We start from the raw sequence: 26,168 nt of genomic DNA, 5'->3' as shown, positions 1-26,168 counted from the left end.
TAAGTTAGGATGTGCGGCTAAGATCCACAGCGCTCTCTTGATCCAGATTAAAATGCAAAGGCTGGTTCAGATGGTATTGTGGTCATGGGCCCAGGAACTGCAAGAGCAGCCTTGCCTTTATGCTGCCAGCTCAGAGATGCTCTTTTTTCCCCCAAGACATCTTCCCTATTTGTCCAAGGCGCTGTTTCAGCCTCCTTTTGTTTGGGTTTCTAACTTCTTTGCAGCCCACTGGCAACACTGAGTGAACTTCCTGAGCTCAGGCAGTGCTGTCCCAAGACCAGATTCCCCATATGGTGCATGAGGGCCTCCCTCCATGCCTCACCCCACTACCAATGTAACCATGAGGTCCCAAGTCATCCACACAGGTGGAAACGCCTTCCCATTGTGAGCCAAGCTTCTGCCACACACTGGAGTTCATCTGTCTCACACAGAGCCAATGCAAAAATGTGCATTTTACATGATTGCCTGAATGGGATGGGGCATGTATCTTGTCACCAGATTTTTGAGGTTGACCATGACAATAAACAGTCACACTGGCAATGTGGCTGGAGATAGCCAACCAGAGGGTGTACAGTGACATTGGTACATTTGACTTTCTAATGCAAACTGGTTGATTCCCAGAGTGGTTTATTTAAAGCTACTTCTAGTTTTTTGAAGTTTTTGACTGATAGTTTTCAGAAGTCTTATGCAGCTCTTTCAGATTTGTGAACAACCAGATGAAATGGGAAATTTGGAAGTGCTGACTTTCTATCCCTTACTTGGCCCTAGATAAATTTAGAAGTTTTCTTACATACAGGTAAGTGCATCCCACTCTAAAAAACACTCTCTGTCAAATATGTAGCAAAGTGGTATCAAGCCCACGGAACTATAAAGTTTAATAAATTTATCCCTAAAATGCAGTCTGAGAGTTCACAAAATTGTTTGCTACTTTTTATCAGGTATGGTCCCTAGTCTTAGTTTTAGAAAATGGTGAAAAATATGAAAAGGTCAAAATCTGTAATTGCCAAAATGTCTTCAAATGTGTCAGCTTTTTTCTTTCAGAATGCATTTTCACCTTACAGCAGAAAAAGTGTTTTTTTTTTCTCTTTAAAAGAAAAGGGCAGCAAAGTCAAATAAAATCATAAATATTCTTATTATAAAGCTTGCCAAAACAGAAAGATCCCATTCATGCAGTTCTGTTTACTTGGTTGCTGGCTGCCCCATTATGTATGATACAGGAGACCAGGTGCAGACCTCCTTTTTCCACAGCATTTGACTTTCATGGATCGTACTCCCCAGACCTCAAGAAGAGTTGCTTTCAACTGTGTTGTAAATTATGATTAAATAACAGAATCAAGGGAATTTGACAAGGCAGCACTGACCTTTCCTGAACTTGAGTGCAACTCTCTCAAATGTCTGGGTTGGCTACAAGAGTAACATGTCTATCATACCCCATAAATGCATATATTTTTTCCCCTGAAACGTGACGGACATTTTATATGAATAAATCAATTTTATTTAAATAATATTACAGGCATATTTTGTCTATTATAAACTACCATGCAGATATTCAAAAGCACCAATATTTAACAATAATTTCAATGTTCTTGAGAGCAGCTACCTTTTTCTAAGTGATGTTTGTAAACTTGTCAGACTTCCCTCCACTCATTCAACTCAAGCAAAATCTGTTGCTAGTGAAATGCTGACTGTTGTACCTCCTAACTTGTAATAGTTACCTTACTGTTCCTGAGCATCTCTTTTGAACAGTGCTTGAGAAGAATGGGTAAAGAGCTCTGTGTAGCAAAAACCCACCGTGAAATGGAGTGTTTCTTTCCTTTGTGGCACCAAAAATATAGCAGGCACAAAAGCATTACAAATAAAATCCAAGAGACTATCATTTCTTTGAGGCTTCAGGATCTGTTTTTCCTTGCATTTCTTCAAGCTAAATAATGTAATACCACTTTCCCCAATGCAAAAAGAGTTTTTGTAAGAAGGCTGCCCTACAATTCTGTGTCACAGACTGCATTAGCCTCCAGGTTGGGCTTCTTCAAAAGCATCTTTTCAAAGCATGGTTGCACCAAAACCAGCAGATGTGTATGATGGGCTTATTCGTTCAGTTGTCCAATCGTTTATGGGAGATTCACAGCAGGGAGACGAAAGAGATATAGGTGATACCTCTCAGGAGGCTGAGAGTCCTGCTCATGTTTTCTGCGAAGAAAATGCACACACCTGCAGCCACTGCTGGATGTAAATAGGGACAGAGCCAGAGCCACCAGGCTGAGGCAGTCACAGGGGGACCATGTCAGGCAGCCACTCTTCTGGCCATGACATTCAAGTACTGGCATTTCTTGTTTCTGAAAAAGCAGTTTTTTCAAAAGGAGAGTTTGCTGAGCACTCTCCATGTTCACTCAGATCACTGAATCCCATGAGGCTCACTTTGTCAACTGATTTGGGCTTATCACAACAGACTGCTGTAATAATTCCCAAGTTCTTTTTGGTACATAACCACCGTCTTCACTCCCAGCACTGCAGAAGCTTTGTACCCCAACCATTCTAACCAGAAAAAAATTTGCCCTTTAAAATAGTCCCAACTATTTACAAACAAGAATAATGTGGCATAATGAAGGGAAGATTATAGCTGAGTGTAATGACACACTGTATTTCGCCAGTGTATCCCTGCTGCAATTAACAGGTAAGCTCCTCAGCAAAGCCATGGATCTTCCCTCTTGCTTATGCCAACAGAAAATCTGATTTTAATGGAATCACAGCAATGAAACTCAAGTCTTAGATTTGCAGAGTGGAGTAAAAATTAATTCAGAGTTTATAGTGAGATCACTGTAAAGCTGAGACATGGAGCTACAAAAATGCCATACCAAAACCTAGCTTACAAGAGTGTCCTGAGACGGGCTTCATTAAAGTTCACCATAATCTCCAAGATCCTTCAGAGAAAGGTACTTAGAAAAGGACAGCAATTATTAAGAAAAGCGGTGATCTTTGCTTAGCAAACTGCAGTTTCCCATTTTATATTTGTAAATGTAGAAATGTCTGTAAGCCAACTGTTCTTGATTTCCAAAGTAGGTTCATGTGGATAATTTGGCACCTGATTACAAGTGTCATTTCACAATACTTGGCAAATATCTAAAATAGTCTAAAGAATTACCAACTGAAGTCTTCTAAGTGTTCTAAGAAAGCTCAGCCAGTTTATTATGCTTTTCTTCTGAGGCTCTCCTTTTATTTTAGAGATACAGCACCTTAATATTTGTACAGTATCAAATATATTTATTAAGAAGAGCAGTGAAGAAACCTGCCCTGCTCCTGCATATGAGAAACAAAGCACTTTCTGAAAATGTCCTTCAAAATAAACAGCACCACTGATTTCAGAAACACATTAATAAATCTGGCAGTCTAAAATTCAGCATTAATAGCATGTGCAGCTAAGGAAGGTACTCCTTGAAAAATGGGAGATAAAAGGTAGCTCTTAAAAATGAAGTGAATGTTTTTGTTGTATTGAAGGTTAAACAGCTTTAGAAAAAGCCTTTGATTTTTCTTTTTCCTTTTTTTCTCTGAGTCCCGAGATCCCTTTGAGCTACAAACTATATTATTACCTAAATTAAGCAACCTTCTCACTGCAATTAGTAATTTTATGCTACCAATTTTTCTGGTTCACACTGGAAAAATTTAAAGGAAGCTCAAAAGTGGAGGGACCAGATCCTACAAATCTAATTCACCTACCAGAGTTCAGCTCTGCACTCCCTTATGAGCATCTGGAAATGTTTGAATAATAAAAGAAACACTCTTCCACAGCACCAAACCTGATGAACAGGCATTATTTGAACAGGATTTTTTTGTCCTGCATTAGCCTGTTTCAGAAAATAATAAGAAAATAGTATCTTTAGAAGGAGTTTTAAAGGGAAGAGGCTGTTTTCCAGAATGACCATCTTACCATGACCATCTTATCACTGATGCATGTGTAAAATGGCCGCTTGCTGGCCACCAGCACAAATTCCTTTCCCAATCCTCTGGAAAACAGAGTGTAAGTGCTGCTGTACCACAAGCTGCCCATGTCAGTCTTTTGAAAGACATATTTAGAGCAAGAGTGATGATTCGAAAGTTCTGCCCCTTAGAGGCAATGTGCTTACATGCAACATCATTTTCTGATGACTTTTGCCATATCACTTATTTCCCTTTTGTTGAGGTTGGAGCACATCCCAAACAACAGCGAGCATGGGGGAGAGCACCCGTTCTTTTCAACAGGAGAAAGCACCTCTGCTTTTCAACAGACTGTCTTTCAGCATAAAGCCACAAGCAGAGACACAGAAGTGTTATACAAGACAGCTGCAAAAATCTGATTTTTCATCTTGTACTACTCCTTCCAGGTCTGCAGAGTTATTTATGCACAGTTACTTGCAGAGCAGCAAACACATTTACTTGAACACCCTAATTATGGAAACTTGGGTCCATTCAGTAGCAGTCAGAAAGCATTTTGCTTAGCTGTTAATGAGGCAAACACACAGACTTCATCATGCCACCTTATCCAGTTCAAGTCTGTCTAATATTAGTCTGGTTTTCTTTGAATCACGTGGTAAGCTATGTACTAGTGCAACTGCTGCAAATCAATACAAAGCTTACCCTCCACCAATAAAGATGTAACTGTGCAGATGTAGACAGTACTCATGGATGATATTTGCATAGCAAGTTGTAGTAAAGAAGGAATAAGATGTTAAAAAATTGCATAAATGAGGTATCAGTTAGCCTAATGGTAGAGCAGGTAAACTAGTCAAGCCATATTCATACTAAATTTCATCTTCTGATTCCTGATCTCGTTCAGATGTCTTCAGTAATCCCATTTCCATGGATTGGGACTGTTTAACCTTTGAACGAACTGCCCTGAAAACAACAAAAAATGAGAGGTCTCAATAGTAACTCTTTTGTGGTTTAAGCCCAGTAGGCAACCCAGAAAAAAACACGCAGCCTGCTCTCTCACCACCACCCCCCACTTTCCTCTCCCTGCTCCCGGAGGGGTGGGGTGGAGAATCAAAAGAATGTAACTCCCACGGGTTGAGATAAGAACAGCCCAGTAACTAAGGTATAACACAAACCACTGCTGCTGCCACCAATAATAATAATATTGGTAAGGGAAATAACAAGGGAAGAGAATACAACCGCTCACCACCCACTGACCAATAGCCAGCCCGACTGAGCAGTGAACTAGACCTTCTGGGAAACTGCCCCCAGTTTATATAGTGGTCATGACGTGCTGTGGTATGGAATACCTCTTTGGTTAGTTTGGGTCAGGTGCCCTGTCTCTGCTTCCTCCTGGCTTCCCCTCCTCCCTGTCAGATCATAAGACTCACAAAGTCCTTGGTCAGTCTAAACATTTGAGCAGTAACTAAAAACATCGGTGTTATCAACGCTGTTCCCAGGCCGAAAGTCAAAACACAGCACTGCACCAGCTAGTAAGAAGGAGAAAAAATGACGGCTACTGCTGCACCCAGGACAAACTCAAAGGCTTATCTGGCCATTTTTATATGGTTAAAAACTGCTTAACTCCTGCACCTCATCAGGGAATTAGGGTGACTGGTGTATGAAGACTTGTAGTGGGCCACTGTGGAAGACATTGTAAAGATGGCTTCTGTTTTCAAGAAGAATCTGGGCAGTATTTAACCACAGGCCTTGGTTGTAAATAGCTGTATGTTAGCATGAGTGACAACTATATAATGTGAACATGTACCATGACATTAGTATGTGCTACATTTAATGATACTACCTGAACATACTCTTTGTAAGACATGCTGCACCAGCCGCCGTTTCCAGCATCAGAAGGGATGTAAGATTTCTGTCACCTACTCTATAGTTGCCATCCTTCACACAACAAACCAGTTACCCAGCCTTGAATGTCAGTGCCTTTCAGACAAAAGATCCAAAAAGAACTGGCATCTCAGTTCTTGCAAGACTGCAAGAACTGCATGTAGCCAAAGCCTGATAAAATAGGGCTATTAGGATGGTAAGGGTAAACTGAGGGGTTAGAAGCATGTTTAGAACAGTGCAGCCAAAGGCTTGGTAAGGTCCTGCAGGCAGGTGATCACACATGGCAGAATCAGGCTCATTTTTATAATTAATTTAACACTGTGGTTGTAATTTTATCAGCATTAACACGAAAAAAAAAAGCTAACTTTAGAAATGGGGGGATGAAACTGGCTAGTGGAAAAGAAATCAGGTCTGATCACAGGAATTGCTAGCAATGAAACCTGTCCAATAATCTTCAAAGTCATGAAGCCTGCTGGCTAAGTCACTTGGAATTAGAGATGACCACTGGGAGAGAAGATGCTGTACGAAAAAAAACTTCTCCTACTTCTAACTTAATATGCATTTACATATATGGAACACTATTAAGAAAGAGCTTCTTTTAAGTGAGAAGCATTATCCTTTCAGAGCTGTGCTTCATGACTATTTTTCCCCTTTCTACTGAAGCAGTGAATCATGTTGTCTTCATTGATTAACAATACCTATTTTTATTTTACCTTGCAAGACAATTAATTACTTTGTAGAAAACTTGATTTGTCAGTGAGACATTTCTAAAATTAGGCTTCTGCTAGACTAAATAGACAAGTTTCCAAAGTTTTAGTGTCTCAAATAACTTACCAGCTGACAATTGTATAATTGACTGCAAGTATAAGAAAAGCAAAGGCATAATGCCAGCAATAGCACATGGTCAGGAACATCATATTGGTATGATCCATCTGATTCCATTCTGGCCTCCCATTTGGAGGATAAAGCACAAAGCCAATCTGTAATAAAATAATACATATTTAGCAAAAGTCATGCTGTATCATGTTTTGTGCTACCTATCACAAGGCAGACATCTCTTTTTTTCTAAGTGCTGATTATTTCTGTGGTTATTATTAAAAACAATTTTGCAGTCGCACTCAGATGCAATGGATTATTTTACACAGTTCTGTGCAGAAGTGCCTTTGAAGATGGAGAGCCTGTCCCAGGAAACCCCTGCTCTTGCCCAGAGAATTAAGGACCCTGCCCAACAAGTCCCACAACAATCACAGCTATGTACTCTATGGAAAGGCGCCAGTGCTCAGCCTTGTGTGGTCTGAACTGCAAGCACATCACCAACAAGAAAGCCTACCCGGCCGTTTGCACTCACTCACTTCTTCCCAACAGTGTCTGGGAATGTGCTACACGATTCGGAAGATGTAAATTAATAAATAAAGGTGAACATAAGTCTATTTCTTCTGGGCCATCCAGGAAAAAGATCAGGTTTTGAAATTACTTAAAAATGGAGCTGTCACCCAAGGCTATTCGGCCATGTGAAATACATAGCTAATTTGTACATTCAGAGTTGGAAAAGATCAAATTGATATTAATGCATAAGGTGGGAAGCTAGTAATCCTGTGGCTGCAGAGGGGTCTGCATGTCAAGCACTGGTCCTCTGTACTGCCTAATACTCTTCAGAGCCATGGCTCAGCAGTTCAGCTGAGAATTTAGGACCTAGGAAGAGGAGAGGAAGGAGGATGGGAGGAGTGCATTTTGCATTTCCATGCAGAGAATTCAATGAATGAGGGAGTTGATGATGCAGAAGTTCCCTTTACTTTTTACAAATCTGTCATGCTGCAGCCAGTACGTGGTTTTCAGTCACACATATGGTTGAAGTCTCCTGCAGGTGTGAAAAAAGCTACACTTAATTGCTTGTATTTTTAGTTCTTCAATTTTTCACTTTGAAACAAAAAACACATCGTCTCCAGAGCTAAAGAAATAACTTGCTCTAAAATTAGACTGGATGGACAACAAAGAATAAATGGTTGTGTCTAATTCCTCTCATGTAAAGCTTCTTAAATCACCAATAAAAAGTGTACAAACAGGAAAATAAACCACAAAGTGCTGCAACACCAGGTTCTTGAGTTCACTTATAGAAAAATACTGCCGTTGAGGAGGTCTGTCTTCTTGCCAGAGCTAGTATTTAGGTATTTGATTTGGTGCTGAGTGTCCAGTTCTCCTGAGAAACAGCAAACATTTTTTTTCATCATGTCTTGCCAGCATATAAAAAAGGGAAGCCAGTCTAGACATGCTGGAAAGAAAAATCTCTGGAGTGACCTCAGTTCTCCACTGTAAGATGAAACACATCAGCACTAGTGCTCCTATTTCTTTGTTATGAGATCACAGCAATTCATTAAATTCTTTCTCTTGTTCTGACAGTAGAGACAGGGTCATTATCAAATATCTGTTAATTGGATAGAATCACAAGTAAGTGAGGGCATGGAAGCTGCATTTTTGAAGAGTCCTTTTGGGAGCCACATCCTTGAAATACCACGGTTTCAGCTGGTTTTTCTTCTGCTCAGTTTCCAGAGCCCTGGAAAAGCAGGAGGCTTTGCATGACCCAGTTTCTTAACGCAGACTGGGAGCTTAAATACCTTTTGAGCTGGGCAATGTCAATGAGTGCATTGCCTCACCCATCCAGTACTCTGCTGGGCATCTATTCACCGCTCCAGCAGCTGACTGGAGATTGTCTTCATAAAGAACAGCATATATTGCTGGGCTCTAAAAACACTGCCATTTGGCTTGTGGATTTGGAACAGGACATTATAAGGGTCAGAAAGAATGGTCAGTGAACAAGGGAGAGCTCAAGAAAAGTTCCTTAGCTTTTTTATTGATAAAATGCACAAGAAGTAAAATGGCTTCTGCTTCCTCTTCTGTAAAATTGATACAAGAAATACTTTTATATCTTTAAAGGGACATTAAGAGTGCATTGTTTTCTATGAGTCCTTTTAGGTCTGTGTTTAAAAGGCATATTACATCCCCTATGAAACCTCTTCAAAGGGCTAAATCACTAATTTTGGTGAAGGAAGAAGTTCCTAAGGCAGAAAAGTGACCTACCTGCCAGAACCAGCTGCCTTGTAATATGCAAAGGCTTGTACGAAACATCTCTAGCACAATACTGCCACGGAAGAAAACTTCCAGAAATATGCAAACAGCAGCTCCAAAGACAGCAAACAGCAGTAACTGATGAACATGGACATCCAGCATGGCTCTCCCATGAAGATGGTAGCAAAAGAGAAAACCTGGAATAAATTAAGTGATCATTTTAAGATACTTTCTTCCTTTGAAATCTCCCTGCATCTGTTTTCATAAAACAGTGAACCTTTAGCATTTCTCTTCATGCCAATATCACATTCTTAGTTGCACTAACAGCAATTTTTAAGACAAATTCTTAAGTAGTGTGTACTCCCACTCTTCAGTTCAGACCAGGAAATTGCATGGGAAGTTGTAGCTCTGCCACCCTTCGTTTAAAACACATTAACAAAAAGTGTCATTCATCTGTGCCTGCAGTGTAACAAGAGGGATGCTATGAGATATGCTGCGTGTACAGAAAACACAAAGTGAGTGGGTCTCCAGTGCAATTTCAACATATGATTGCTGTACAAGTGAAAAAGCACTCTAACTTGTGGGCCATGTCTGTACATACATTGAAGCACATACCTGAGCTACTGAGCACTTATTCAAAACAGGCTTGTGCTGCTATTTTTATAACATTTCTGTTGCTATCTAAGCCAGCTGGGAAGCACAGATACACCTCTAGGATGTGTGATCATGCTCTGGGCTGCAGTGCAGTTTAAGGAGGACCAAGACTGATCTTTCTTAGGCACTTCAGAGAGTTAAACACTCAGCTCCTGCAGGCTCATTCTCTAAGACTGATGTGAGACCCAAGACGCATTCCCCTGTGCAAGTTTTGCACACACTTCTGCAGGAAGAGGTAAACTGACCTTCAATAAACACTGCTAACGAAAGCATCATCTTGTCCATGGCCACAGGCAGTGCACTGGTCCTGTGAGCCACAATGTCAACCAACCCTGATATGCCATAAAAGAGGTACATGGTGGCATGTTGCCAGTTCATGAGGTGATCCCAGTGCTTTTCCTCATAATTGTAGAGCTTCAGATGAGGTCCATCAGGAACAAACTGCTCAGCCACCATTCCTGCACATGAAATGAAAAGTATAACTTTTTGTCCTGATGCTTAAGGTGATGATAAGTCTTTATGCAAACAATAGAGGAAACGATATATTCCCATGCAGCGTAACACTGGTCAATTTGAGATTTAGTCTGGCTGCCTGAGGATTGCTCTGGGTGATTGCTACATTTTCCTCCCTTCTGCCCAGTTCAGCCATTTGCAATAAAGTTTTTAACATGTCCAAATTCAAGTGAAAATGCACAGAGGTCTCAAAGATATTAATTTTATATAAATTTACAAGAAAATAGGCAGTGGGTGGAGGAGAGATGAAATAAGCTGCTTTGCTGATGGGAAGACTGCAGAGTGAGCTAGAGCATATATTAAGCATCACATAATTCAGAGAAGAGAAAGCCAGGGAAAACCAGGCTTCATCTCTGCTCCTGGTTGGACTATCTGCATCTTGCAGTTTCCAGCAGTGAACAGCTATTCTGTGCTGGGTTTTTTGTCCTAACAATTGCTATTGTAGTAGTCCTCTAACTGAATTTTTCAGCTGCCTTCTCCTGTGGTTCAAACATGAGTGTAACACATGCTGAAGTCCCCAAAAGAAAGATTTACCGTTTCAGTCCCCTACAGTGTGCAGGATGCCAGAGTTCAGAATCTTAGTTCAAAGGGGATTTTTCCTATAAAGCCATAAAAGGAAATCCCTCCACTATACAGTTATTAAAAGTCCCATGAGAATGTATACCAAGTTAGTATTTGAATTGCTGCTCCATTGCCTCCCTTACCTTGGCCCCCTCAGTGTCTTACTAAATAGCTGCAGTACTCCTGCAAGAGGAAAGCTGCGTTTAGATACTTTATATCAGTGAAGCTTGGGAAGGATTTAAAACGTGTTACACTTTAAAACTTCAAAGTTAAATACATTGCTTGCAAAGCACGGGCCAGCATCATGCTGCGTAAGTAGATATTCTGCAGTCCAAATGCAATACTTTTCCACCTTTATTTCAAATTTCCTAACACAGAAACGACAGGGTTTACTCTTTCTGCTACTTTTACTCTTTGTCTTCACCAGGGTTTCTTGTCCACGTTTGTGAACTGAAATTACCATACATTAAAATAACATTTTTTTGTTTCATGGTGAAAATAAAAATGCTAAATGAGTACTTTAGCCACCCAACTACCTCTAGACACTGACTGGGAGATCTGTACGAAAGACGTCCCCACTCACACCTCAAAATGAATGCTATTATTTAGGTTTTGATAATTTTTTTAAGGCATATCAAAGTACTGTACACACAGTATCTCTTCAGAGCTGATCTTAAAGAAGAGCAAGAACAAGATTTTGGCACAGCCTGCACCTTGATCAAAAACCAAGCAACTCTGAGCATCTAAAAAACAATAGCCAGATAGAACCTAAAAATCTAGTAATACTAAAAATTAAGATCCTTTTCAACTTGAAAGCTACATGTGCTGAGCTCCCCAGGCCCCCTGTTATTTAGTTTACTTATTCTAGAAAGATAAATTGCTAACATACAGCCTGCTGGAACATAAACAAGAACTAAGCACTTCTAGTTGGCTGCAAAACCCACTAAACCATCCCTGTGGCTTTGTACCCAGGCCAGTCCACAACAGAAGGAGAAACAGGCCACCACCAGCACCCTGTTGCAAAAGTCCTGCAGCTATAACATCTGGAGCTCAGTCTTTCTTTGTGAATATTTTCACTTTAAATGACACCAGTGGAGAAGCATCTGCATTTACATATTTTACCAATAACTCAGTGGAGACTACCGATATCTAAGATGGTGGGATTCAAAACAGAAAAGCAATGCCCCCACAGTCTGGTGCTCCCAGTCTGCATGTGAGAGCCCCTTGCCTAAATATCTTTTCTCCCTCCCTGAAGTAGTGAACAGCATATGAACACTCGGACCAGCTGTGAACTTGTCAGGAGACTCAGCTCCAGAAGAGTGCTATGGATGGAAACCCTGTTATGATCATAACTGTGTAATTAATAGCAGTAGCCCCACTAGTTCTTAGATTCTTGGTGTTTAAAAGACAAAACACCAAAACACAATGAGATGTTTTATCAGAGAAAAAAAAAAAAAAAGTGTTAAAAGACATAGCATTTTCATTGTCAGCCCACCTTACTTACCGATCAGGGCAAAGACAGCTTTGATGATCCCCTCTACAAACTCCAGGTACTGAAATCCTGCCCTGGAACCAAGGTAGCAAGCATTCTTGTTTTTTCGACAGGCATACTTCAGTGGATACTTCACTGACCACCACAAGCCAAAAAGAAGGAAAAAGCTTCCAGGGAGGGCATGCCCTTTGAAATTGCCCATGGTTTACTGCTAGCCAACACCTGAAGGTGAAGCAAATGGAGATTGATTATGGGAGTATCAGGAGAATTCTGTGGGTTATAATTTTAAAGTATCTCCTTGCATAGATCAAAAAAAAGTATCACAGAATTAAGTACTCACACTCTATTTAAAAATTAACGTGGGTACTCATCTTCACTGGTTATTCCAAACACCCAGCTAGTCTCCCAGTTTCATAGCTGTGCAGAATCAAAGTAAAAGACCCAACTGCAAGGCATCTGATCTGAAATACAAAGCTGGCAGTTGGCAAAATGAGAGAAAAAATGCCATAGTGTACTATGTCATGCTGTTGAAGTTATACTAGCAAAAGAGACACATGAATATTCACAATTTGGTTCTTTCACATTTAGAGGGGGTTTTCTGTTTCCTCACTCCACAAATAGAAATCAAGACAATACTTGACTGAAGGAAATCCAAGTTGTATACAGAAACAATGGGTAGCTATTCACTAATAAATTGTATTCTGCATTCCAATTTGAAGTCTTGTTATGATTTCAAACATCAAGCCATTCTCAGTATTTAATAGGTGAATTATGCACCCACAATTAGATGCACATTATCAAGTACACCAAGTACACTGAGTGATAAGGTTATTAGTTAATGTTATACAGTTATTTAAAAGCAGTGCCATTAATAAAATCTAGTAATTCTGGTCATCACCCAAACTTTAAGGAGAGTTAACTTAGCTCCAATAGCTTCTGCATTAAAGTGACAGTTTTAATATTAAATTACAATTTTTCTTTAAGCTATTATAAACTGAGTTATTGTGCCACCCAAAGGCATACTAAATCTTTGCAGAGGTTAAAATAAAGGATAACACCTTAGAAGCATTGGAAATCTATATTTTCTGTTATTATTGTGGCTGATTTACAAATCTGATCACCACACTACACTGTTAGCTATCTGTTTGTGAATAGAATATGGAGGCTCTGGTATATTTTTCTTTCCAGTAAGTATTTTGTACAGTCAGCTCTGCACAAGAAGTTTTAAACTGTGGCTTGTGGGCCATAGAGTACTTGCAGATGGTTCACATAATGCTGTCTAGTCACGTAGCGTGAGCTCTCTCCTGTTTCTGGAGCCTAAGCTCCACTGAAAGCATTATTTTGCATTATTTTGAAGAAGAGAAACTTGCACAGGTCCTGAAGCTGCCATAAGACTATTACTCAACTGCATGAGGAAACACGACCTATATAGCCACAAACGAGAATCAAAAAAAACACAAATGTTCATGTGTTGCGTGAGGCAGGCTGTGATTTAAACAGGGATGCTGAAGAATGTCCTGTCTCTGCTGCCTGTCCCCTCCTCTTCCAAGAGCTGATGTCTTCCAGTATAAGTGCTGCAGAAGGAGAGGGGTTAGTTTTAAAAGCTTTCCCTGGATAAAACTCCACTTAGATAATTCCTACGGAAGTATTACTGAAGTACAAGAAAAGGGAAATGTGATATTGGTTGCCCAAGCAAGGCCATTTCTGGGTGTGTCCTCAGAGGTGCCAAGTGCTGGCATCTGAGCATACCTTTTACTTCATACTGGAAGGAAATCACTCAGAGGTGGCTGTCCTAAGCCCTGGGAAGGCTCCTGAGGAAGCAGCACCTGGCAGCCATGGGGCAGCCAAAGAAAGAACAAGAGACATGTTTATCTATTCTTATGAAATGAAGAGGACTCTGTTTGGGATTTCTGCTGTCTGGGAAGGGCTCCTGCATGCTACTTGTCTTCTGTTAACTAGAAAAGCAAGGGTGCCATGCCTAGAGCTGTTGTGGGAGGCTTTGCCTCACCTGGTGGTTGGCTAGCCACCCTGATCAGGACAGCAAAAGCTGTGAGGAGGAGCAAGCAATGACAGACATGGTAGGCAGCTCTCAGCATGGGCCCCCAGCCACCAGGACAGTGATGACCACCTCCATCCCACTCACAAAATGCTGAATTAATCTCTAAATCTCCCTGGGGCTGAGCATGTGTTAGTGGTGCTAAATCAGCCTGCTTGTGAGCTGAGCATCTCCGGTCCTAGCGCAGGGTGGGCTGGGAAGTGGTGGAGGAGGAGGTGGTAGTCCAAGGGTTGGGAGAGCCTTTCTCTGCTTCCTCTGCCTCCCTCAACACCTTGAAAGCTCTGCTAAGTTTACATCTGTTTTATTTGCAGGTGGGGAAAGCACTGCTCAGTCTTGAGCAGCCTATAGCACAGACAAGCACTAAGTGGTGTGGCTGGGGGGCTCAGCCCCACAGGTTAGACCCAACCCCATGGTGTCATTGAAGAGGTACTTCATTCTGGGATGTCTTTAGTTCAAAGAATCTGCCCAGCTTGTGCATCACTGCCAGTACTCACTGCACCATAGTTTGCCTCAAAAAAAGGCAATATTAATAGGAGCTAAAGTTTTAGACAGTTGCCTAAACTGTGCTTTAAACTTTGAAATGCTTGTTTTGCTTTGGAAGCCTTAATTTCTAGTTCTTCTAAAACTTCCTGGCCTGAAAGGCATTGTAGCACATTGTTTTTTTCCCTTCCTTGCATGAAAGTAAGAGGGGAAGAGTGGAGAGTGGCCTTTCCTCACCATATGTCTGATCTCACTGAATACTATTCCTTAGAAGGACTTTATTTATTAGATATTATTCAACAGCTACTGAGCATTTTAAATAGGAAGATTTACCCTGTAACTCACATCACCTACATCAAAGGGAGATACTGGATTAAAAAGGTAAATTAAACCTGTGAAAAGCCTCCCTTTAGGAGAGTACAGTAACAATAAGAGTCAAAATGAACAACAGTGTGCTAATGGCATTTGTAGTGCACTGTATAGAAAACTTCAAAAGTAATTCTCAGTCTGTAAATTCACACCTGGGTTAGCTAGAGCTCTAATCACTGCAGGATATTTCTGCCCTAAATCTGGGTAATCCATCAGGATACTCTGTTTAAAACTATTTTTTGCTTTTAAGAACAAGGGAAGTCTGATACAGAAGCTACCGTTGCATATCCGAAATAAACAAAACAGAACCAGAAAAACTGATGTTTTGCTATAAGCAATACAATCACATATTATTTCTTTAGAGAGTGTAAACTTCAGCTTGAGTTTGCCCAAAAATGTTGGGAATTATTTGTGGGATCTCTCTAAAAAGAGACATATCAGATCTGTGAGTCAGCTGCTATGGCACACCTTTGGAACACTGAATCTCAGCACAGTGGGCTTCAGAAAGGATTTACATCAATTACACTTTAAATCCTTAGTAACTTGAAAACATTATGACAGAAATCACCTTAAACTTTGAATTCATGAATTTTCTCTAATCAGGCCCGAGAGTGTATTTTGGTGAGGCTAGAAGTCAAATGCCACCACTCACAGTTTTGATGTGACTGAGAAGTTTTGCCTGCAAGTAAACCAGGTGATATTGCATAGTTTGGGGGCTTAGAATGACACTGATGGAGCCAGCCTGTTACGATATGTCAGGTGCTATTTATTGGATAAAGATAGCATCAGCATGTTATGATAATACTCAGTAAATTTGAGGGCTTATTTTTTTACAGAACTTTATCCCATAAGGTAGTAGACAAATCACTGGAGGACTGAAGCTGTAACCTGTGCAAATCCCAGGCCCTCTTTTATCCTCAGTGATTTCAGGGCCAGGGGTGCTGGGAGAGCGCCAGCCATGCTCTCGGCAGCAAACTTTCCTTGCTGCCCACCACCTTCCCCTAAAGAGCATCATCTGCCAGAGACTCAAGTAGAGAAAATCCCAAGGCTACCCCAGAGCTGAGAGCCATGAGCTCTGGGTTTGGTCATGCAGGGTCTGCTCATGCTCCCTCCACTGCCCCTCAAAGCCACCCACTCACACCAGGTGCTGCATGAGTACCTGCTGTGGGTGACCTCCTTGTGCAGCCTCAACTCTATCCAAATCCTGCTCCTAAGCTTGCCAGGCAATGCCAGTGCTGATGCCTACAAGAGACATATAGACAGCTAACATCACCCAGTCACAGGCCTTGCCATGTATGACAGGGTTTGGCTTTCCAGTGAGCATATACTAACCATTGCTGATCAAATCGCCCATTACCTGCTCTGTGCACCCCCAGGATCCCTACCCAGGGGCCCATGGTCACAAGGCAACAGGAGAAAAAGGTAATGAGGTGTAAATGTAGTCAATGTAGTTTAGAAATTCTTAAGTACCAGGCAACTTTTCTTCAGCTGACTGGAATGAGGTGCAACAATAATTTACAGCTACTTGCTACCTGTGAATGTGAGATGCTTTTTGTTTTTTCACACATGAAAACTCCAAGCATGATTTTTCTTGCTATAATCACACAAAACTCTGCAAGATTAAGGCTTTCCCAGCAATTAGAAAGCTGCATAGTATTGCATAAGTGCTTTACACTCCAACTTTGCCGACCAAATGCGATTGTTGATGTTTGCCTACAAATTCCCTATGTAGCAGTGTACCTGGGATGTTCATCCCTTGGCTGAGGCTGTATCTTACTCTCTGGGTCAGAACGGAACAGTGAATCTGCTGGCAACAGACAGGATGATGAGCGAAGGCAGTTTCTGAGTGAGCATTCAGGAAAATAAATTGTGAAATCCATGAGCGGGTCCTGAAGGAGCTGGCAAATGAAGTTGCTAAGCCACTGGCCATCATATTTGAGAAATCATGGCAGTCAGGTGAAGTTCCCAATGACTGGAAAAAGGGAAATATAACCCCCATTTTCAAGAAGGGAAAAATGGATGACCTGGGGAATTACAGACCAGTCAGTCTCACCTCTGTGCCTGGCAAAATCTTGGAGCAGATTCTCCTGGATGGCATGCTAAGGCACATGAAAAACAACAAGGTGCTTGGTGACAGCCAGCATGGCTTCACGAAGGGGAAATCCTGCCTGACCAATTTGGTGGCCTTCTATGATGAGGCTATGGAACTGATGGACAGAGTAGAGCAGTTGATGTCATCTACCTGGACTTGTGCAGAGTGTTCGACACTGTCCCACACAACATCCTTGTCTCTAAATTGGAGGGACATCAATTTGATAGGTGGATCGCTTGATGGATAAAAAACTGGCTGGATGGCTGCACACCAAGAGTTGTGGTCAATGGCTCAATGTCCAGATGGAGACCAGTAAGGAGTGGTGTCCCTCAGGGATCGGTGCTGGGACCGGTCTTGTTCAACATCTTTGTCAGTGACATGGACAGTGGGATTGAGTGCGCCCTCAGCAAGTTTGCCAATGACACCAAGCTGTGTGGTTCAGTTGATACACTGGAGGGAAGGAATGCCATCCAGAGGGACCTCGACACGCTTGTGAGGTGGGCTGATGCCAGCCTTATGAAGTTTAACCATGCCAAGTGCAAGGTCCTACAGCTGGGTCGGAGCAATCCCAGGCACAGCTACAGGTTGGGCAGAGAAGAGATTCAGAGCAGCCCTGCGGAGAAGGACTTGGGGGTGTTGATTGATGAGAAAATGAACATGAGCCGGCAGTGTGCGCTTGCAGCCCAGAAAGCCAACTGTATCCCAGGCTGCATCAAAAGGAGCGTGACCAGCAGGTCGAAGAAGGTGATCCTGCCCCATTACTCTGCTCTTGTGAGACCTCACTTGGAGTATGGTGTGCAGTTCTGGTGTCCTCAACATAAAAAGGACATGGAACTGTTGGAACAAGTCCAGGGGAGCGCCATGAGGATGATGAGGGGACTGGAGCACCTCCCATATGAAGACAGGCTGAGGAAGTTGTGTCTGTTCAGCCTGGAGAAGAGAAGGCTGCGTGGAGACCTCATAGCAGCCTTCGAGTATCTGAAGGAGGCCTACAGGGATGCTGGAGAGGGACTCTTCATTGGGGGCTGTAGTGATAGGACAAGGGGTAATGGGCTAAAACTTAAACAGGGAAAGTTTGGATTGGATATAAGGAGGAAATTATTTCCTGTTAGGGTGGTGATGCACTGGAACGGGTTGCCCAGGGAGGCTGTGAATGCTCCATCCCTGGCAATGTTCAAGACCTGGTTGGACAAGGCCTTGGGTGATATGGTTTACTGTGAGGTGTCCCTGCCCATGGCAGGGGGGCTGGAACTTGATGATCTTAAGGTCCTTTCCAACCCTAACTATTCTATGATTCTATGATTCTAAAAGGTGTGCATTTTTGTGGGTATTAAAAGCTGTCTTTTAATCCAGAAAATTACTTCACTTACACCAGAAGAAGCATGAAAGGCAGGCGAGAAACAGACCTACATGATTGACTTAAATGCTTCCCAACTTCCTGGGGAAGAATGTTTCCTAACATCTACAAGTTTGATTCCTGATCTCTTAAGTCCCATGTGGGGACTAAGGCAAAACTTGCAAGTGGTATGAAGAAACTTAGGGCTACTTAGATGGCTTCTTGAAGAGCTAGATTAATCCCCTTTTCCACCTTATCTCTTTAAAAAAAGCCAGAGGCTCAAGCAGCATAACCTGCACCGGATGGAGATGCAAGCAGTAGCTCAGGCAGAACTAGCCCTGAAGCAGGCAGCTTCCCTTCCCTACACATTCTCCTGCCACAGCAGTATGCCTTGCAATTTCCTGTGTTTATCAAGCTCTGCATGATGTTAAATAGGACTGTTGACCAGAAATGAGGGGTTTTTTTTCCAGAAATGACACAAGTGATGAAGCCACAGACTCACACTTCTGCAATAGATTCATTTCTGCTACGGAGCCATATGATAACAGAAGCTGAACACAAAGATTTACTGCAATGGGAAAACTGTGCTAGATTAGGAAAAAATATGTGGCGTTTATAATATTTGATAGAAAATGTTTTTATCCATAACACCTGCAAGAACTGATCATGATGTCAGTGAGAATAATGCACCCAGATAAGAGGAGGAAATAACCAATTCACAAACACTTCCTAATCAGTGCACAAGCTAGGATCATACAGCTTTTACTGAAAACTAGAATCCAGAAAACTTGAATGCATCTAAGAGAAAGAAAATATCAGATAAGTTTAGTTCAGTACCAAAGTTTCCTACTTGAAGTTAAAGACATATTCACAAGGCATGTGCCTTTTACCCTTCAGCCACTAAATTGTAAATATGGAGACCAGCACAGATCTGAAAACCAATGTCTGCTGTAATTACTTTGTTCACTAAATGCAGTACTGATTTAATGTAATGACTAAAAGTATTTCAGCAACTACAGCCCCACATTTCCAGATGAGGTCGCTGCTCTGGTGTTAAGAAAATACTCAGCTGGCACCTATAGGTCTTTCAGAATTGAACTGAAAGTACTAAAGCTAATGAACTCAAGCTAAAGGACTCAAGACTTCTTGAAATGCTAAAAACTGACAGTACAGCCTTTATATTTTTGGCTTAAGTATGTGGGAGGTAAGGATTTTCAGATTTAAAAAAAAAAAAAAGAGAAAAAAAAGTCATGAGTAGGCATCTCTGAAACCTGTAAGAGAAGAATTCAACCCTTGGCAAAATCTTTAGGCCTACAAGACACAGATGAAACCCAAAAATCCTAAAGAGATAATGTCAAGAAATCTATATACTGGGCTAAGAAACAAGAGACTCCAAAAGGCAATTTCTCATAGTGCTGAGTTTGGTCCCACAACCTGAACCACTCTATTTTTTCCAGTGCCTTGCATTTGTCAACAACAGCTCCTTCCCAGATACTTGTCCTTCTCAGCCCTTTGAGTGATCTTCACTGTAGTTTTTTATCTCTCGTGACTCTCAGTTTTCTGGCTTTTTCCATGTTTTCAGTGTGACTCTCTGACTGCTCCCATAGCCAAGCCAAGATAACTCCAGGGGTTATCCAGGGACAACAAACACTCCTTAATGATCTTACCATTGGCTCTTGGTATCAGAGCAGCTGCTAGTCTGTGGATATGAAATTTTCTGTCTTCAGGACTGCCGATTTGGAGGCTTTTATTCAGACCAACACAAACTCAAAAAAACATACACACACAAAAAAAATAAAATCTTGCAATTACATAGGATACATAAGAGTTGGTTTTTCCTATGAAAGATTCATAGTTTCTTTATTGGCCATAAAACCTAGTATTTCCTAGCACTGCCTGAAATAAAGGGTAAATTATCATGGGTATGTGAGCAAACTATTCCAGCAGTGAGAGTGCCACCTCCTGCAGGAGGATGCTTGGGTTCATCCACCACAGCCACTTTCCTGCCCCTAGTAGCCCCGCGGTAGCTGCTGCCTCCTGCAGGGTGACCTTCTAGGCTCTCCCCCCTGCAGAGCAGCAGTTCCCTTCCCCTGAAGGTGAGGTGCTGCTGGTGCACAGCTCCTCTCCTCCCAACGCAGCAGACTCGAGCAAGGTTTTGACTGTGTGCAGCAGCAGCTGAGTACTACCGGGCAGACGGTGTGGTGGAAGGACATGCTGCGACATCCCACTGCTGCGCTGCAGGAGCGCTTCATTGGCATACAAGAATGGCTACCCTATTAGTGCTTCCTGGTTTTAACATGAATTGTGGCAGCTAGTGAAATTCCTATATGCTCTCTTTTTTAACAGTTAATTCCTTTTATTGTCCTTAAAACAGTCAGAGACATTTCAATAAAAAACCTCTGCAGGACCCTAGATATTGTTGAAGGTCCATAGCCAAGCAGAGGTCATGCTACCAGTAAGAAGACTGCTCCTTGGAGACCCGACAAAAAACGGTTTTGTATGGTGTAATCCCTGAATCTTGCTTGTAGTTCCAGAGGTGCTCAACTACATGTTCTTTGTTTCCTGATAGACAGGCTAGGAAAATGTCAAGAGAGCTAAAGTTTGATGATTTAGGGAAATGAAATAAAATATGGTTTAGTCTTTATTGGCATCCCTTTTATGGAACTACAGTGTCTTAACAATTGAGTCAGGGCTTAAGTGGAAAAATCTTGTAAGACAGCAAAGCTCACAGGACCACCAGACTATGACAAATATTTATAATAAATAGAGATAACAACCCAGCCTGTGAAAGATTCTGCATTTGACACTTACAGAGCTCTTTACAGACTGCTAGAAGTTGCTGCAATTGTTATGTTTCCAAATACTTCTTTATGAAAAGAAGACACAAGCCCCCCCCCAAAAAAAGAGAGGGGAAGGGGAGTATATTGAGAAAATTCAGTGTTTGAATGGTCTAAAAAGGTACTTTCTGCCTGAAAAGAAGCCAAATCTGAAAGAGAAAAGTGAGGAGTTCTGTTCCTGGAGAAGGACTTGTCTGACCACAATATGGTTATAATTCTTTGGTTGCAAGGATTGCTCCCTTAACATAACTACCAGTGACTATGCAGAAAAGGCATTAAGATTTCTCTTCATTATGTAAAGTACTAGATAATGGGCTGGCTGAATTACAATGGGGTGACTCATTAATAAAAGATGGTAAGCAGAAGTGTGATGCTGTGCTGTGCATACTAGTAAGCTTTCAGTTTAAAGACAGTCTCAAATCGACAAAAACTGGGAGGGAGCTCATCTCAGCAAATGCAAGAGCACTGGTAAGTCCATGACGGTGTTCACAGGAAGGACTCAATTTTCTTACAGAAGAAATTACAAATGGGGTCAGTTAGCCAATGTGATGCTTGTAACAGCTCATACCTGGACAACGAGCAGGTGATACTTCTCCTGTCCCCTGCTAGGGAGGAGACTGGAAACCAGGGGTACGTGTGTCCAGAATATTGGCCTCTAGTGTTAAATTGCTGCATTTTGCTGTCTCCTCTTGCTGAGGTCCAGCCACTTTTCTTAAACCTGTGCTTTCTGAAGTTATTTGATTAAATGGTTTGTAAACTTCAGCCATCCAGTCTGGCTGTGGTGTACCGTTAGGTAGTGTATGTCTTCAGGGCTTTTATATAGAAAACAAAGTGATTCAAAATAAATCTCCCAGATTTGGATGCTGTAGCAAATGATGTGAGTGCTTGAGGCTTGCAACATTATGTTGTGATATGAAAAAAAAAAAAAATTAAAAGCTTTCTTGTCAGTAATTTCCATAAAGCTATGCAACAGAGCAGGTGGGATTTGCACCTTGAGCTTTGCCTTGGCTGACTTGTCTTTGACCCTGCTGAGATCAGGGTGTTTGATATACTGCTTGCATCCAGGTAACTGAATGCACTGCATCCTATCAACTATTGCTTGGGGGAAACACACTCTCAACAGCAGAAAGCTGTGTGGATCAGAAAAGAAAGAGAAACACTAATGAATAAATGGGGACACTGGCAAGACAGTCTGAAATGTTGGTAATAGCTGTGAGTTAGCCCATCTAGAAAAATCAAAAGGCATCAGGGAAAGAGGTATAGTTCCTCTTAGAGGACTACCTCATACTCACTAAATGGGAATCAGTTTGTGCTAATGCAACATTAGCAGAAACTGAAGAGTCCTCTTAATGCAAGGCTACAGTAGCAGAGGCTTCAGCTCCTGCTTCCCCTCAGACAACAGAATTAATAGAGGGACCAAGAACAATGCTATGGAGCTGGAGCTTTGTAATTCAATCAGAGTAGCAGCTGCACAGGGGGTTGTATCCTCTTCCAAAACCACTGGTCTTACAGATGCTACCCTCTGTACCTTAGAAATGCCTCAAGTGCTAGGTTATGTGGAGCAAGAGTTTTAGAATTTTGCTCAGATAGAACTGAAATGTTACAGCAGGCCCTAATTTAGGCAGAAATTGATTAGGAGGGACTTAAGTCTCCTTCTTATCTTCTGGAGCAAAAGACAGTGCCAGAACTGAAGGTCTGGCTCGTGCCACACAATAAGACAGGAGTGCCACAGTAGAGTGCCACCCTACTGAAAACTAAGATATTTCAAAAACAATGTTTAATTCTTTATAATCTATGGGTTTAGGAACCTGCCTTGCTCATAGCTAGGAAGAGACAACCAAAATGACTACTGCTGCCAATTGCAAGTGAGCATGAGCGTGTTTGGACACATCTAACAAATAGAGTAGGAGCCAGTTGACAAGAGTTTTGATGCTTGATTCATGTATGTCTTCAGATGGAAACAAAGGGGCCCATTTTTTGTGCTGCTCTACTGGCCACCTGCAGTACTGAGTAAAATGATGCTTCCAGGCAGGCTTGGTTTGCAAGAAAAGAGTAAGCAGGGAGCAGTTTGCCTAAACACAGGCATGATTATTGAAGCCACTCATTAGGCTCATTTGACTTTCCTTTCCAAGCAGTTATTTCTAACCACACTCTCCACAACTGAGAAAAATCAGTCTGGTTTACCCAGCTCCATTTCTAAAGAGAAGCATACAGGAAAAGCCCATGTAAGCAACCCAGAAAAGCAGAAAAGACATCTGAGCAAACTTCAGCAAGGTAATCCCAGAGGCAGTGATGAATTTTCATCTAAAATGGATATAGAATACATTCCTTAAACAAATTACAAAGTGCAAATTACGGGTGACTTACAGTATGACATATACCATAATTTAAAGAGGTCTACAGAAACAGTAATGTAAGGTGATGCAAACAAAGTTATACATACTGGAGAAATCACAAGTTCTAGGTAGGTAATTGCATAGTTATTATCAAATATTCATTTTAAAAATTAAGAAGCATAAATATTTTGGTTTTAAGCACTTCAGTTCCTAAGCTCTGAAATATCAGAAAAATTAAATATTTGATACTGTGTTAAGTAATAAGTGTTATTAGGAGAGAAGAAAAAATGAAACAAATTTGAACATATCCAGGGACTGAAAGTGTTTTTCCAAGGGATACTCTGTTTTGAAATAGAATAGAGAAGCTGAGATAATCTAATTTGAAGGTTTCTCTCATACATTAAATATTCTTATGGCTACATTTAAATTCTCTTGATTTTGCCTGGAGATTCAAGTTTGGATGTACATTTCCATTTGAGTAACCCAAGGAGGAGGGAGGGAGTTAAAAAAAACAAATCACACAAGAAACTCAAAACTAAACCAAATGTTTACTCACACCCCTAACACTTAATTCCCCCTTTGTTTAACCACCCTGAACCACTGCTGCAAAAACTGTCGTACATAGGGTAAAATACTCCAGGGCTCCAGATGTATTTTAACACCAGCAACCTCCGCCGAAGATACTTCGGATTTAAAAGTCGCTTCAGGGCTTTTTACCTCAGGAGTGCCCCTCATGGACAGACCTAAGGCAAACATGGAGCAGCAGTTGTCCTTTCACAGGGGAATATGAAACACCCCCACCCCTATAGCCGCCGCCCTCCCTGCCTTCAGACTGCTCTGCCCGCACTGCGCGGAGGAGCAGCCTGAGCGGGGTAGACCTCCATCCCTTCCCGCCGCTCTCCCGGGGCTGAGGAGACTCGGGCTGCCCTTACCTCGCAGCTTCTTCCTTCGCCTTTCCTCGCCCTGTCCAAGGGGTTTCGCAGCCGGCCCGGGTTCCTCCAGCTGCTCCAGCCAGGCTCCAGCGGCCGCGGGACCCTCCAGCTGCTCCATCCAGGGGATGCGCCGCGACTGCCCAGATGTTCCTTCCCTTGGCGGCCCCGTGGGGGGCGGGCGGTTTCCTCCCCTCCTGGTCGGGGAGGACCCGGGGCAGAGCCAAATAAAAGGGCTCGGGACAGAGAGAGGCTTCTGCTGAATCCGCGCTTCGCGGTGCCTGTGCCCCCCTCCTGCCCCGTTTTCCAGGGAAAGCAGCCTGGAGCGGGCAGGGCTGGGGGCAGCTCATGGCCGGAGGTAGAGGCTGCCGCTAGCCGGGGCAAGCTGGGGAAAGTTAGAAAAGTAGAGAGACTTTCTGACACACAAACCCTCCTCTGATCGCTGGATATAACAGAGGCTTTTCTTTATTTGCCCTTTTTTTCCTCCTCAGTGGTTTTCTCCACGAAAATGAGCACCCGTGGCTGTAGCTCCTGTAATTTCACAGGAATGTACGGCAGAGCCCTGAATCCAAAAATAGAATGTCTAAAAATAAAATTGAAAGGATGAAGCCACAGTTTTATTCACAAACGCCACGCTGTAGCAAATGGTGTTACTGACATTACTGAGTCAGTCACAGTATAGTGAAAGGCATCTTACACTGCACCACCTAAGTTAAATTAGCCAGCAAAGAACACCAGAAAAACCCTCAAGCCTTACATATGGAAAAATCTTCCTTTGAAGTATTTGCCAAGAAGTTTTGATAATCAGATTTGAAGCTCTGTTTAAACTACACCAGAAGCCTCCCTGACCCTTTCCACCCCTGCCAGCACCAAGTTCTTGTGTTGCCAGCCTTCCCCTGTAGCTGTTGGAATAGCCAATCTGAGGCACCAGCTAGTCATAACTGGGACTAAATTCTGAGACGCCCCCAAGACCCCTAATTTTAGATTTCTTCTTTTCATCATCCCCAAAACATTTTGCTTTGGGAAATTTGTGGGTGAAATTAACCTCATGTAAAGATCTACATTTTGTAGATCAACAGTGTGTTTCTGTTTGACACCTTTTAACCCTTGGTTATATTCTCAGACAGCTCTGTCCATGTCTTTCTCTTTAGTATAAAGTGACACTTTCACTAGCAGATAAACAGTACTCTAGCAAATACTCTTCAGCATCTGGCAAGCAGATGCCTTTGCAGGTTGGGTGATGTAATGAGTATAGAGAAAAAGGAAATTCATATTTTCCAAAAGGACTACCTCTCTGTACACAGTGTTTCAGAAATCCAGCCTCTGTGGCAGCTGCTCCCCTTTCTAGTCTGAGAAACTTCTTTTGCAATTGTTTTAGATGGCAGAATTCATCTCATGTAATGGCATTAATTCCTACCTAATGGATATCCTTCTGTTGCAGAAGAGTTTTCAGCAGACTGAGCTAAATCACTCAATGAAACTGATAATTCTAATTATCTCATTTATTTACCACTGGCTTGGTGTGTTTGTTTTGGCAGCGGAGCAAAAATCACTTTCTGGGATTCCTCACTTACACCCATACCTAAGACAACTTAGAAGTGATTCTAAGTAACAATTAGTGTCTCCAATGTCAAAAATTCAAATTAGTTTTTATGCCAGAACC

General features: G+C 42.0%; 1 protein-coding gene across 1 annotated transcript; it reads right to left on the bottom strand.

Annotated features, from left to right (window-relative positions):
• Positions 1 to 1,472: 1,472 nt before the first annotated feature.
• Positions 1,473 to 24,816, bottom strand: TMEM45A (transmembrane protein 45A). Its single transcript, XM_062619569.1, has 7 exons — positions 24,509 to 24,816; positions 12,411 to 12,531; positions 12,083 to 12,292; positions 9,750 to 9,962; positions 8,863 to 9,047; positions 6,622 to 6,767; positions 1,473 to 4,866 (listed from the first exon to the last, which is right to left on the bottom strand). Exons 3-7 carry the CDS (start codon positions 12,270 to 12,272, stop codon positions 4,773 to 4,775), a joined length of 828 nt encoding a protein of 275 aa, XP_062475553.1. The 5' UTR covers positions 12,273 to 12,292; positions 12,411 to 12,531; positions 24,509 to 24,816; the 3' UTR covers positions 1,473 to 4,772.
• Positions 24,817 to 26,168: the final 1,352 nt, after the last annotated feature.

The sequence above is a fragment of the Pezoporus occidentalis genome, unplaced genomic scaffold (genome assembly GCF_034315485.1).
Source record: "Pezoporus occidentalis ecotype Australia unplaced genomic scaffold, CSIRO_AGI_Poc_V1 ctg211, whole genome shotgun sequence".
In the NCBI taxonomy this organism is placed as follows: domain Eukaryota; kingdom Metazoa; phylum Chordata; class Aves; order Psittaciformes; family Psittacidae; genus Pezoporus; species Pezoporus occidentalis.
The sequence above is the reverse complement of the archived record's forward strand: the minus strand, read 5'-3'. Positions and strand labels throughout refer to the sequence as shown.